At 49.3% G+C, this 12,203-nt stretch overlaps 1 protein-coding gene and 1 long non-coding RNA gene across 26 annotated transcripts in view; one reads left to right on the forward strand and one right to left on the reverse strand.

Annotated features, from left to right (window-relative positions):
• KIAA1217 (KIAA1217 ortholog) overlaps nt 1-4,745 on the forward strand; it is a 362,069-nt gene extending 357,324 nt beyond the window's left edge. For 20 of the 25 annotated variants that reach the window (XM_060192288.1, XM_060192287.1, XM_060192286.1 and 17 more), the window contains 3 exons: nt 73-1,614; nt 2,180-2,302; nt 3,036-4,745. In XM_060192288.1, the coding sequence (XP_060048271.1) occupies nt 73-1,614; nt 2,180-2,302; nt 3,036-3,530 (2,160 nt within the window). In that variant the 3' untranslated portion in view covers nt 3,531-4,745. Of the gene's footprint in view, nt 1-72; nt 1,615-2,179 lie in introns of all 25 variants that reach the window. The other 5 variants (XM_060192308.1, XM_060192310.1, XM_060192309.1 and 2 more) reach the window with 3 other exon arrangements.
• Nucleotides 1-12,203, reverse strand: part of LOC132538943 (uncharacterized) — a 34,620-nt gene that overhangs the window by 2,551 nt on the left and 19,866 nt on the right. The window lies entirely within an intron of this gene.

Raw genomic sequence — 12,203 nt, forward strand, 5'->3', positions numbered from 1 at the left:
TGGTCATCTTCCCCCCTGCAGACCTGTTTCTGATTAATGCGTGTGCTTTCCCTCCTCCACTCTTCCTCTCAGGTTCCCACAGGGGCACCCAGTGACCGTCCTAAGTGGGACAGAGGAGTGGAGTCTAGTGTATCTGATGCTTCGCAGACATCAGAATGTAAAAGTGACAGCCTGGTGAAAGAAAGCTCCGTGCCCAATCAGAGTTCACCCAGAGACGATGAAAACTATTTCCAGAAAAATGGATCTAAGGTCCATGCCTCTGGCATGAGTTCATTAGAAGAGGAACTAAACAAAGGTCCGAAAGTCTCAGGACGGCAGCTCCCCACCTCAGACACTGAGACTCAGAAGATGAGTCATGCAAAAGACAAGAGCCAACAAGGCCAGGAGACTACAGATAAGTGTCATTGCCCGTCTCTTGCGAGATCCACGGAACTGAGTGTCCTGGACCCCAGGACTCATGACGAAGAGGTTTCAGTGACAGAGTTTGGTCAGGTTGTTCTGAGAACCAGGGGTACTAGGGCAGCAAGTGTGAACCCAAATGAGGACACAGAATCTACACCGAGTTCACCCACGGAAGAAAACGCCACCACCGACAACATTGCTTTCATGATCACCAAAACCGCAGTGCAGGTTCTGTCCAGTGGGGAGGTCCGAGACATAGTGAGCAGGAAGGGGGAAGACGTCCAGACGGTGAACATCGATGCCAAAAAAGAGGTGAATTCCCCACCAGGAGCTGATAATGAAGAGCCCGTCGTGTGTCTGGACAAGAAGCCAGTTATCATCATTTTTGACGAGCCTATGGATATCCGGTCTGCGTATAAGAGGCTTTCCACCATATTTGAGGAATGTGATGAGGAATTAGAGAAAATGATGATGGAGGAGAAGATAGAGGAGGAGGAAGAGGAGGAAAATGGGGATGCTGTGAGTCAGAATAAGACTTACCCAAAGCCTTCCAGGCCCAGCAGCCTTGGATCTGGGCAGCTCGCTGAGGAGAAGTTAGCAGAGACCAAGAGCCCAGGACAGGATGCTCTCAAAGAGGAGCCCAGTCAGCTGAGCCAGGCAGAGTCTCCCAGCCCGGACAGCAGGTGCAATGGGCTGGAGGATCAGTTTGAGAGCCCTAAGAAGAAGTTCAAGTTCAAATTTCCCAAAAAGCAGCTGGCAGCCCTGACTCAGGCCATCCGCACGGGGACCAAGACGGGGAAGAAGACACTGCAGGTGGTGGTCTACGAAGAGGAGGAAGAGGACGGCACCTTGAAGCAGCACAAGGAGGCCAGGCGGTTCGAGATCGCTCGGTCTCAGCCTGAGGAGCCCCCGAGAAACCCGCTCCGGGGACCTGAGAGCCCAGCACCAATCTCTAGGACAGACGAGATCCGAAAGAACACGTACAAGACGTTGGACAGCCTAGAACAGACCATCAAACAGCTGGAAAACACCATCAGTGAAATGAGCCCTCGGGTCCTAGCAGACCCCTCCTCCGCTTCCTCCAACCGAGATTCCCTAGCAAGCTCACCCCACCTAGCCCGGGAGCCCTCGCCCCGGTCCTTGCTAGTTCTGGATGACGCCCCCACTGCCCTAGAGCCCCCCTCGTCTATTCCTTCAGCGTCACGAAGTAAGGTACCTTGGTCTGGCGGAGAGTGCAAAGGCCCAGCTGCTTTCTTAAATCTGCCATAATCACCGTTAGCCCCAGTGTCTCTGTGATTTTACTGGCTTCCTTTCAGGTGGCTCGTGGTGGCATGTGTGTGTGTCTGTGTGTCTGTGTCTGTGTGTGTGTTTCTTTGACCAGGAGAACCTTTCTCTCACCTTTTCCTCCCTCACCTTCCAAACAACCAACCACTCGGTGTCTAATAGCTCACTGATTTTCTGTGTTTACTCCGTTTGCTGATTGGTGTTGGGTCATCGCAAGGATGCTGGTGGGGTAGCCGTCGGTGGTTGAAATGGTTACTCGGGGACTCATGAAAAGCCTAAGACTGATCGGTAGTGGGGCAGTTGGATTCTGGTTGATTCTATTGACATTAACCCCAGGGGTATCTCCTGGTTGTCCTCCTCCTAGCTCTGTCCTGCATGCAGGGCTGTGGCTTCTCACCAGCTTCTCTGCACACAGTAGGGCGACCCCTGCAGGCATTCACTCACACACCTCTTTCTCTACCTCCCCCCCCCCACCTCCTGCTGTCTTCTACAGGGCTCCGGGGGATCCTCCCAGACCAGCAGGATGCCTGTGCCCATGAGTTCTAAGAACAGACCCGGAGGCCTGGACAAGCCTGGCAAGCCGTCCAAACTACAGGACCCCCGCCAGTATCGCCAGGTAGTTTTGCCTTAACCCTTGTTCTGGATGGACACTATTGCAATGTAGAAGCAGGCCACTGACTTACTAGTCTGATACCAAATGCTGTGCTTTCTTGGCGAGACCTGGTTTGCGTAGACATCCTGGATCTGGGGGGCACGAAGAAAATAATCTAAACGCCTTGGTTGGACTCCCCATCACGCCTTCCTTTTTTTTTTTTTTTTTTTTTTGCATGCCAGCAATAAGACACCTTTTACTTTGGGGACTTCACATGTTTAACCCATTGACCAGTTGGCTTCTCTGTGGTGAATGTAGGCATTCAAGCAGAACACCTTGGGAAACAGACAGGGACAGACAGGCCCCCTCGTTCACCAATACTAACACAGATGCTGAGAGAGGCACTTTAACCCTTTGTCACGGTGTCCCAGCCCCAATAATAACCCAGACGCATGGCCAACCCAGCACCTAGTACCGTCCAGAAATAGTTGCGGGAATCACCCGGAGCAGCGGCAGTGGGATGATGCTGTGCCGGTTTTTCCTCTCTCTCTGCTCTGTTCCTGCTCTGCTCTGTACCTGGGTGTGTGTGGTGAGCACTGTAACAACTTAGCGCAGGCCTTCCACTGGTTTGTGACTCAGTTCAGTTTGGTGTGGCTTCTTTGAAGTGTTCTCGGAAGGGCTGTGTTGCCAGGCCCTGTGGGGTGATCGTGTTACCAGCTTTTTCTGACAAACTGTCTCCCGCCATCTTTGTTTGCAGGCTAATGGAAGTGCTAAGAAAGCTGGTGGGGATTGTAAGCCTACTCTCCCCTCCTTACCTGCTTCTAAGATTCCAGCCCTTTCTCCCAGCTCTGGGAAAAGCAGTTCCCTGCCCTCTTCTAGTGGTGACAGCTCTACCCTCCCTAATCCACCTGCTAAACCACTGGTCCCCTCTAACCCTCTCAGCCCTCACACAGGACGCTCCGCTCCTCCTGCCTCCCTCATCCCCTCTGTCTCTAATGGCTCTTTAAAGTTTCAGAGCCCCACTCATACAGGTAAAGGTCACCATCTCTCATTCTCACTGCAGACTCAAAATGGCCGAGCAGCCCCTCCTCCTTCCTCTTCCTCCTCGTCCCCCTCCCCAGCCTCCCCCACCGCACTGACTCAAGGTGCAAAGAGCATCAGGACCATCCACACTCCTAGCCTCACCAGCTACAAGGCACAGAACGGAAGCTCCGGCAAAAGCGTCCCATCCACAGCCAAGGAGACCTCCTAAAGGCCAAATCCTAGTAGACACAAGTTGGAGTTAAAAGAAAAAAAAGTGTTTTTTTTTTCTAGCAGCTTTCAACAACTGTTTTCACAAGACGATGTGACATATTGTTGTACCGTGTGAGGCTTAATGCTATGTATGCACTAAATACCAAATTAGTAGACTTCAGTAAAGTTTTTTTTCCCCCCGTTTTTTCCTTGGTTACCATTGTAATTACGTAGTGTTGACTGTCTGTATCTAAGTACTTGTTAAATGAAGTAAGCATGTGTTGCAGGAAAAAAACAAATAATAATAAAAAGACAATGGTGAGAGAGAATGTGTGTGAGGCAGAAGAAGTAAAATGTACTGAGCATGTCAAACATGTCCGATTCCAGAATTTTAGTATCTTTTTTGTATAGAACTATTTTTCATTACAGAGACTAGGAGTGAACAGAGAAATACACAAGCGTGACTATTATGAATTATAAAACAGATGTGATAATATTTTCCTTTTTATTTTCATGTTATTTAGCTTTATTACAGATTTCTATTTTTGTCAAGACTTCATGGTTCCTTTCAAGACCTTTTTTGCCAAAATGTTTTGATACTATATAGCATTGTACATTTGAACGTTAGTGTGCTAGACAAAAAGCCAATGAACTTCTGCCAAACCGACAGAGAGGCGGATGTAGAAAGACAAGTTATCAAACCTGTTGCACTGCCAGAAAGTTCTGGATGATAATTTGCCAGCCCCAGCAAGCTAGTTCCTTTGCTTTTCCTGTTTCTTTTCCCTCTTTGTTTCATCATATTAGAACTCTGTAGTTGTTTCTTTGCAAGATCAAACCCCTTCTTTTGTCTTCTGGGACCTGATAACCCCACACAGTGGCAGCCTTGTGGGTCTTAAAATGTACACTTCTGCCCGCTTCTAGAGACTGACTTTTGTAAATATATAAATAGGCTTACAAATACTGATCTGACAGCACGTAGACTAGTTTTCCCACACCAAAGTTAATTTTTATGCATGCTTTAAATAAATAAATAAATAAATAAATATATATATCTTGGGATGGGCAGAGGTGGGATGAACCTATACATTTTTTTTAAAAAAAAAAGCAACAAGTTTGCACAGCTAGAGCATTTTTGTAAATAAATGTATTTGTATAACACAGTCATGTAATATACAGAACTATAAGCAGAGACTTTGCAAAAACTAAATAAAGGGCTGCATGATTATTATTATTATTATTATATTTCTTTTTTTTTGTACCTTGTCACCGTAACTGCTTTCTGGTCTAAAACCAAAATGTCACTACACCCACGTGAAATGGTTTGGGCTCTGAGGGGGTTATAAACTGGGTTTCTGAAAGTCTCCTGGTAAGTGACTCCTGATCACATTCCTGAAAAGCGCGTTGCAAGGGTGGTGTCTCTGCCGTGAGCTGTGACTCTCCTCTGTGGCCCTTGATGGCTCCCTCACAGAGTGGAGCGAGAGCTAGTCACCCTCTGGGCCCAGAGCGCTGCTAATTTAGAAGTAAATAGGTGGGGCCGGGCGGTGGCACACCTTGTTGAGTGCACTTTTTTTTTTTTAATAGCTCATACCCTTTGCTTAAATAAAGCTACCACAGAGATCAGTACCCATCAGATTTCACTTCATTTCCTCCCCACAGCAAACTGGCCTCTCCTAACTGTTCACTCACTCCACAAACACTGAGAGGCGACTGGGAACAGAGCACGGATGACTCGGCGGTAACCAGACACAACACAGATGAAGAGTCCATAAACAGATTTTTAAAAAAAGGAATTTCCTTATGACTCAGCATTATCACTTTTGGGCAATTATCCAGTGGACACTCAAAAGCTAATTCAAGGGGGAGTTGGGCTGTAGCGCAACGGGTTAAGCGCATGTGGCGCAAAGCGCAGGGACCAGCGTAAGGATCCCAGTTGGCGCCCCCGGCTCCCCACCTGCAGGGGAGTCGCTTCACAGGCGGTAAAGCAGGTCTGCAGGTGTCTATCTTTCTCTCCCCCTCTCTGTCTTTCCCCTCTCCATTTCTCTCTGTCCTATCCAACAACGGTAACAACAATAATCACAACAATGAAACAACAAGGACAACAAAAGGGAATAAGTAAATAAATAAATAAATAAATAGCTAATTCAAAGAAACACGTCCACCCCTGTGTTCATAACTGCATTATTCACCATAACCAGAGTAGAAGCAGCCTAAATGCCCATCAACAGACAACGGGCTAAAGAAGTTATGGGAGGTACTGGGGACACAGCCTGATGGTTCTGCAAAAGACTCCTGCCCGAGGCTCTGAGGTCTCAGGTTCAATCCCTAGCACCACTGTCAGTCAGAGCTGATTAGTGCGCTAGTCTGTTTCCCTCTCTCTCTCTCATTAAAACAAAATAAAGGAAATGTGTTTTTAAAAGTGATGACATACATACTCCATGGATGTTCAGGTTCTCTAGCTGCTTCTCCTCTACTTCCTCGCTAATTTTTAAATAAATTAAATATTTTTAAAAGAACTGGAACTCAAAAAAAAAATAACTCTTGAGAATATGTAGGGAGAGTTAATGAGTGTGAGTTTAGCTGGGCAGAGTCCCTCTCTCTCGATCTTGCCCCACCCCCACACCCCCAAAATGTAGAACTGGGCTTGAAGGCAGCTTGGGAGGTAGTGCAGTGGCTAGAGCAAAGGACTTACAAGCATGAAATCCCTAGTTTGATCCCCAGCAGCTGAGAGTCTCAGAGTGAACATGTTCCCGCCCTCAGTCCCCTTCTGCAGGGGAAAAGCTTCACAAGTGGTGAAGCAGGGCTGCAGCTGTCTGTCTCTTTCCCTCTCTACTCTTTCCCTCTGGAGTTCTCTCTGTCTCTATCCAAGAAATTAAATACTTAAAAAAATAAAGAAGTAGGGAGTTGGGCAGTAGTGCAGCGGGTTAAGCGCACGTGGCATAAAGCACAAGGACCAGCGTAAGGATCCTGGTTCGAGCCCCCAGATTCCCACCTGCAGGGGAGTCGCTTCACAAGCGGTGAAGCAGGTCTGCAGGTGTCTGTCTTTCTCTCCCCCTCTCTGGCTTCCCCTCCTCTCTCCATTTCTCTCTGTCCTATCCAACTACAACGACATCAATAACAACAATAATAACTACAACAATAAAACAACAAGGGCAACAAAAAGGGAAAATAAATAAATATTATAAAAATAAAATAATAAAACAAGAAAGTAAAGCAGTAAGATGGGAAGCAGTGTATCCAATAGAATGTACATATTAGAGGACTCAAGTTCAAGCCCCTGGTCCCCCGGAAGCAGTGTTGCAGGTGTCTCTCTCTCTCCTCTCAATTTCTCTGTCTCTATAGAAAAGAAAGAAGGGAAAGGAATAAGGAATGGAAGGGAGAGAAAAGAAACAAGGAAAAGGGCAGCAGGCCACTGAGCCCCCATGATAACACGGGTGATAATAATAAAAGGTAAAATATATATAAAACACCAGTTTTCTAGGATTGCTGTTTGCTTCTTCTCAACTTTAAAAAACACTGCTGGTGGGAGTCGGGCTGTAGCACAGTGGGTTAAGCGCAGGTGGCGCAAAGCACAAGGACCGGCGTAAGGATCCCGGTTCGAGCCCCCGGCTCCCCACCTGTAGGGGAGTCGCTTCACAGGCGGTGAAGCAGGTCTGCAGGTGTCTGTCTTTCTCTCCCCCTCTCTGTCTTCCCCTCCTCTCTCCATTTCTCTCTGTCCTATCCAATAACAACGACAACAATAATAACTACAACAATAAAACAACAAGGGCAACAAAAGGGAATAAATAAAATAAATATTTAAAAAAAAAAAAGCAAAACACTGCTGGTGCCCCAGAAGGTTACACATTGATAGAACGCTCTGGGCATTGCTTCTGCAACAGACTTTCAGGTTGATGCTCCAAGGTCCCAGGTTCAGTCCCCGGTACCACCACAAGCCAGAGGTGAGCAGTGCTTGGGTCAAAAGAATTTTTTTTTTTTTAATTTATAAAGAAAGAAAGAAATGTTGGTCTAGAGAAAAATCTGCTAGCTGACATTACACTCTTTCTAAGGCCGAGGAAAAAGTGACAATTATACCAAGAATATGAATCGAAGCCAGTAATTATCTCAGGGAAGCGTCTCGTGTTTTGCCTCTGTGATATTTAAGCACACGCTTGGCTGCAAAGTGCACAGAATCCTGTCTCTGGAGCACCTGCTACCAGCACTCGCCGCTTCTAGCTGACCAAGCCAGGCGCCTTCCCCAGGCCAGGACCCTGCTACCCTGCCTGCTCATTGAGGCGATTACAAACACGGGCTCCAGGCCTCACTCAAGACCTCCCCTCCTGCATTTGACATACAAGAGACCCCCGCCTTTCAATCACACCGTTTCCTCAGGCCTTTTTCTGGGTGAGTGGAGAAGTCACTGGAAGCAGTTAAGCTAAACTTCTAAGCTAAACTCCAGGCTTCCCTGAGCTCTGCTGGGGCCACGGGCGAGGGAGGGGCGGTTTCAGCCACTGAAGGAGGGAGCAGGCGAGGAGAAACAGGGCCAGTGTGATGCAGGTAAGGAAGTACTCAGCACAGACCCAACCATCACCCTGACCCAGTCCCAGCTAAGTGCTTCCTGGGGGCAATTGGAGGGGAAGCTACCATAATCAGAGCAAAGGGGACTCAGCGTCTGCTGAGGGGAATGTAACACTGGAATAGTGACCTGCTGGTGTGCACAGTGGACTCCTGCAGGGGAGCTGAAAAGGCCAGAAAGAGGAAAAGGAGGGAGGATGGGAGTACAGACCAGAGAGCTGACAGTTGCCCGTAGTCACTGTAACTGGCCCTTTGGCTATTCAGTCTTCACCCCCTGGCTCCCTCACTGCCAGGTTTTTTTTTTTTTCCCTCCAGGGTTATCCCTGGGGTTCAGTGCGGGCACTATGAATCTCTCCTGGTGGCTTTTGTATTTTTTAATTTTTAAAACTTATCTTTACTGGCTAGAAGACAGCCAGAAATTGAGAGGGAAGGGGGAGATAGAAGGACACCTGCAGCCCTGCTTCACTACTTGCAAAACTTTCCCTTTGGAGGTGGGGATGGGGACAGGGAGCCCGGGTCTTTGCACATGGTACCATGTGCACTCAATCAGATGTGCCACCACCTGGACCCCACTTTTTTTTTCTTTGATAGGACAGAGAGAAATTGAAAGGGGAGAGGGAGACAGAGAGGAAGAGAAACAGACAACGGAGACCTGCTTCACTGCTCGTGAAGCTTCTCCCGTGCAGGTAGGGAGTGGAGGCTCAAAACGGGGTCCTTGCTCATAGTAACATGTGCTCAGCCCCCCAGTCCCCCCGAACTGTTTTCTGCTGACTCTCTCAGAAGCCTGTGCATTCACAGGGCCATTGAGACGTGAGGGGGTGGGGGCAGGCACTGAGCATCGATTCCAGGGCTTACAAAGTGAGTTCTCAAGAAGTGACTTGGGCTGGGGGCCGGGGCAAGGTGACCAAGCCACATTTCGAGACCACTGGACACATCCCCTTTTCCTGCTAAGTCTTTCTAAGAGAGAGAGAAAGAGTCCGAGTGCTCAGCTCTGACACATGGAAGTGGCAGGGCTTGAACCTGGGGTACTTAGCTCAGAGTGGGCTGCCAGCACCCTCTCTCGCCACTAGAGGGCGCGAGGGTGCTGAGCGAGCCCCTTCTCCCCGCCCTCACACAAGGATCAGTCTTCAGTAGCTGTGGCCTCTTTTCGCCTAGGGAAAGATGTCAGTCTCGCACAACATGGAAAGGAAAGCAGTGTCTCTGATGCTCTCACGCGGTAACAGTTCTTGGTGGTGGCCCTGGAGGCCGCTTACCTTGGAAGGCAAACTCCTTACCTCACGAGGGGACCAGGGTTCGAGTCAGCGCCGTGCAAAGCTCTAGTGGTCTGATGCCTCTCCTGTCCCTGGCACCACAAAATAAAACAAGTCCTGTATTGCACCCCTTGAGGACATGTCAGCACTTCCTAATCGCTTAGCTTTTGGTGTGTCTACACGCCTGTGAACACAGCAACAAGGCGGCCACAAGAACCTGTGAGAAGGTGAATGCCACCAGCCCCTGCCCCATCCTGCAGCAAAGGAGGGGTGGGTGAGAGGACCCCTCTGTGTTCCACTGAGTGGGGGCCCCTGAAAGGAGTCTGAGGGTGGGTTTGCTTTTTTTTTTTTTAATTTCACTAATTAGTGATTTAGCATTGCTTTGTGTGCTATTTAGGTTTTAGGAGCGTTTTTCACACCCACAGTTGACACATCCTTCACCAAAGTTCCATGTTCCTCCCCCCAACTGACCCCTTCCCCCATAACCATCTTAGTTCTCGCTTTTTTTTTTTTTTAATGAAAGATAATCAGCAAAACATGGAAACAGTCTAAATGCCCAACGGCAGATGACTGGAGGAAGAAGTTCTGGGATCTAGACACAATAGAGCACTGCTCTGCATTCAAGAAAGATGAGATTGGGGCCGGGCGGTGGCGCACCTGGTTGAGCACATGTGTTACAGTACGCAAGGACCTGGGTTCAAGCCCCCGGCCTCCACCTGCAGTGGGAAAGCTTTGTGAGTGGTGAAGCAGGGCTGCAGGTAACTCCCTCTCTCACTCTCTCTGTCTCTCTCCCTCTCGCTTCCCTCTTGATTTCTGGCTGTCTCTATCCAATAAATAAATAAAGATAATTTTAAAAAAAAAAGATGAGACTATCATTTGGAAGGAAATGGGTAGGGCTGTAAGTGATTATGTCAAGTGAAACAAGTAAAGAGGCAGAAGACAATTGTCTAGTGATTTTGCTTATATAGATGACTGAAGCAAGGGAAGACAGAGAGGGGGAGAGAAAGATAGACACCTGCAGACCTGCTTCACCGCCTGTGAAGCGACTCTCCTGCAGGTGGGGAGCTGGGGACTCGAACCGGTATCCTTACGCCGGTTTTCTCTCTCTCTCTCCCTCTCTCTCTCTCTCCCCCCTCTGTCTCTCCCTCCCTCCCCCTCTCTCACTCAGGCAGCACTGAAAGCTGCTTCCAGCACTGTGCCTCAGGCAGCAGAGTAGATCTGAGGTTGCAGACATATTGGAGGCTAGGATTCCGGAAGGCAGGCAAGGTCGGTCCCTAACATGTGGCTCTGGGGCATGAACTGAAGGCCTCGCACATGCAGGATACAGTTGCTGTCTCCCCCAGAGCGATTTTAAACTTCAGGGGCTCGGGGAGCGTGGCACACCCCATCTAGCACACACACTACCATGCTCAAAGACTCTGGTTCAAGTCCTGCTCCCCACTTGCTATGGGGGATGGTCCATGAATGGTGAAGCAGAGCTGCAGGGGTCTCTCTCCCTCACTATCTCTCCCTCACCCCCCTCAATTTCTCTCTATCCTATCAAATAAAATAGAAAAAAAATGACTGGAGTGAGTGGTGGAGTTGTGGTACCAGCACCAAGCCCCAGGATATATAACCTTAGAGAGGGAGAAACAAAGAAATAGAGAGGGGAGAGAGACACCATAGGACTGGTGGAGCTTCCCCTGTTCCCTTGGTACCACCATGTGGTGCTGGGGTTCAAGCCCAGGACTCATACACAATACGCCCACTGAGCCATCTCTTGGCCTCATCTTGTCCTTGCCTGGCTGGCTCTACCTCATTCTTATTTTGGCTCACAGGACTCGGTGTCCCCAAGCCCCACAAGGGGCCTTGTCCACTTTCTGTCCCTGGAGAAATGCCTCTGCCCCTGATGGCCCCCCGAGTCAGCCAAGCATTTATCTCATTCACCTGGAAAGGAGTTTGGGAGGCCAGTCCTGGCGCACCTAGTTAAGTACACATATCAAAGTGCACAAAGATCAGGGTTCAAGTCCCCACTCCCCTCCTGCAGGGGATACACACTTCACAGGTAGTGAAGCAGGTCTGCAGATGTCTCTGTTTCTCTTTCCCTATCTCCCCCTTCTCTCTCAATCTCTCTCTGTCCTGTCAAATTTAAAAAAATAGAAGAAAAAAAGAAGGCAACTGGGAGTTATGGATTTGTTGTGTAAGCCCCAGAAATAACCCTGGTGGCTGAAAAAGAAAAAGGAGGAAGGGAGGGATGGAGAGAGAGAAGGGAGAGAAAGAAGGAAGGAAGGAAGGAAGGAAGGAAGAAGGGAAGGAAGGAGGGAAGGAAGGAAGGAAGGAAGGAGGGAAGGAGGGAAGGAAGGAAGGAGGGAAGGAGGGAAGGAAGGAAGGAGGGAAGGAGGGAAGGAGGGAAGGAGGGAAGGAAGGAAGGAGGGAAGGAAGGAGGGAAGGAGGGAAGGAGGGAAGGAGGGAAGGAAGGAAGGAGGGAAGGAAGGAAGGAAGGAGGGAAGGAAGGAAGGAGGGAAGGAGGGAAGGAAGGAAGGAGGAAAGGAAGGAAGGAAGGAGGGAAGGAAGGAAGGAGGGAAGGAGGGAAGGAAGGAAGGAGGGAAGGAGGGAAGGAAGGAAGGAGGGAAGGAGGGAAGGAGGGAAGGAAGGAAGGAGGGAAGGAGGGAAGGAAGGAAGGAAGGAAGGGGAGGGGAGAGGAGGGAGAGAAAGAAGGAAGATGGGGAGGGGAGAAGGAGGGGAGTCTGTGGGCTCCACAGCTGAGTGTCCGGAGCTGCACTCACAGCCATCATTCCCAGGAAGTGACACCCCCACCGCCTTGTCCCTTCACTGAGCGACCACAGAAAAGCAGACCAGACTACCAGCCCCCAGCCTAACACCCCTCAGGAGACACCCCAAGGCCTGCAAAA

The sequence above is a fragment of the Erinaceus europaeus genome, chromosome 6 (assembly GCF_950295315.1).
Source record: "Erinaceus europaeus chromosome 6, mEriEur2.1, whole genome shotgun sequence".
Taxonomy (NCBI): Eukaryota; Metazoa; Chordata; class Mammalia; order Eulipotyphla; family Erinaceidae; genus Erinaceus; species Erinaceus europaeus.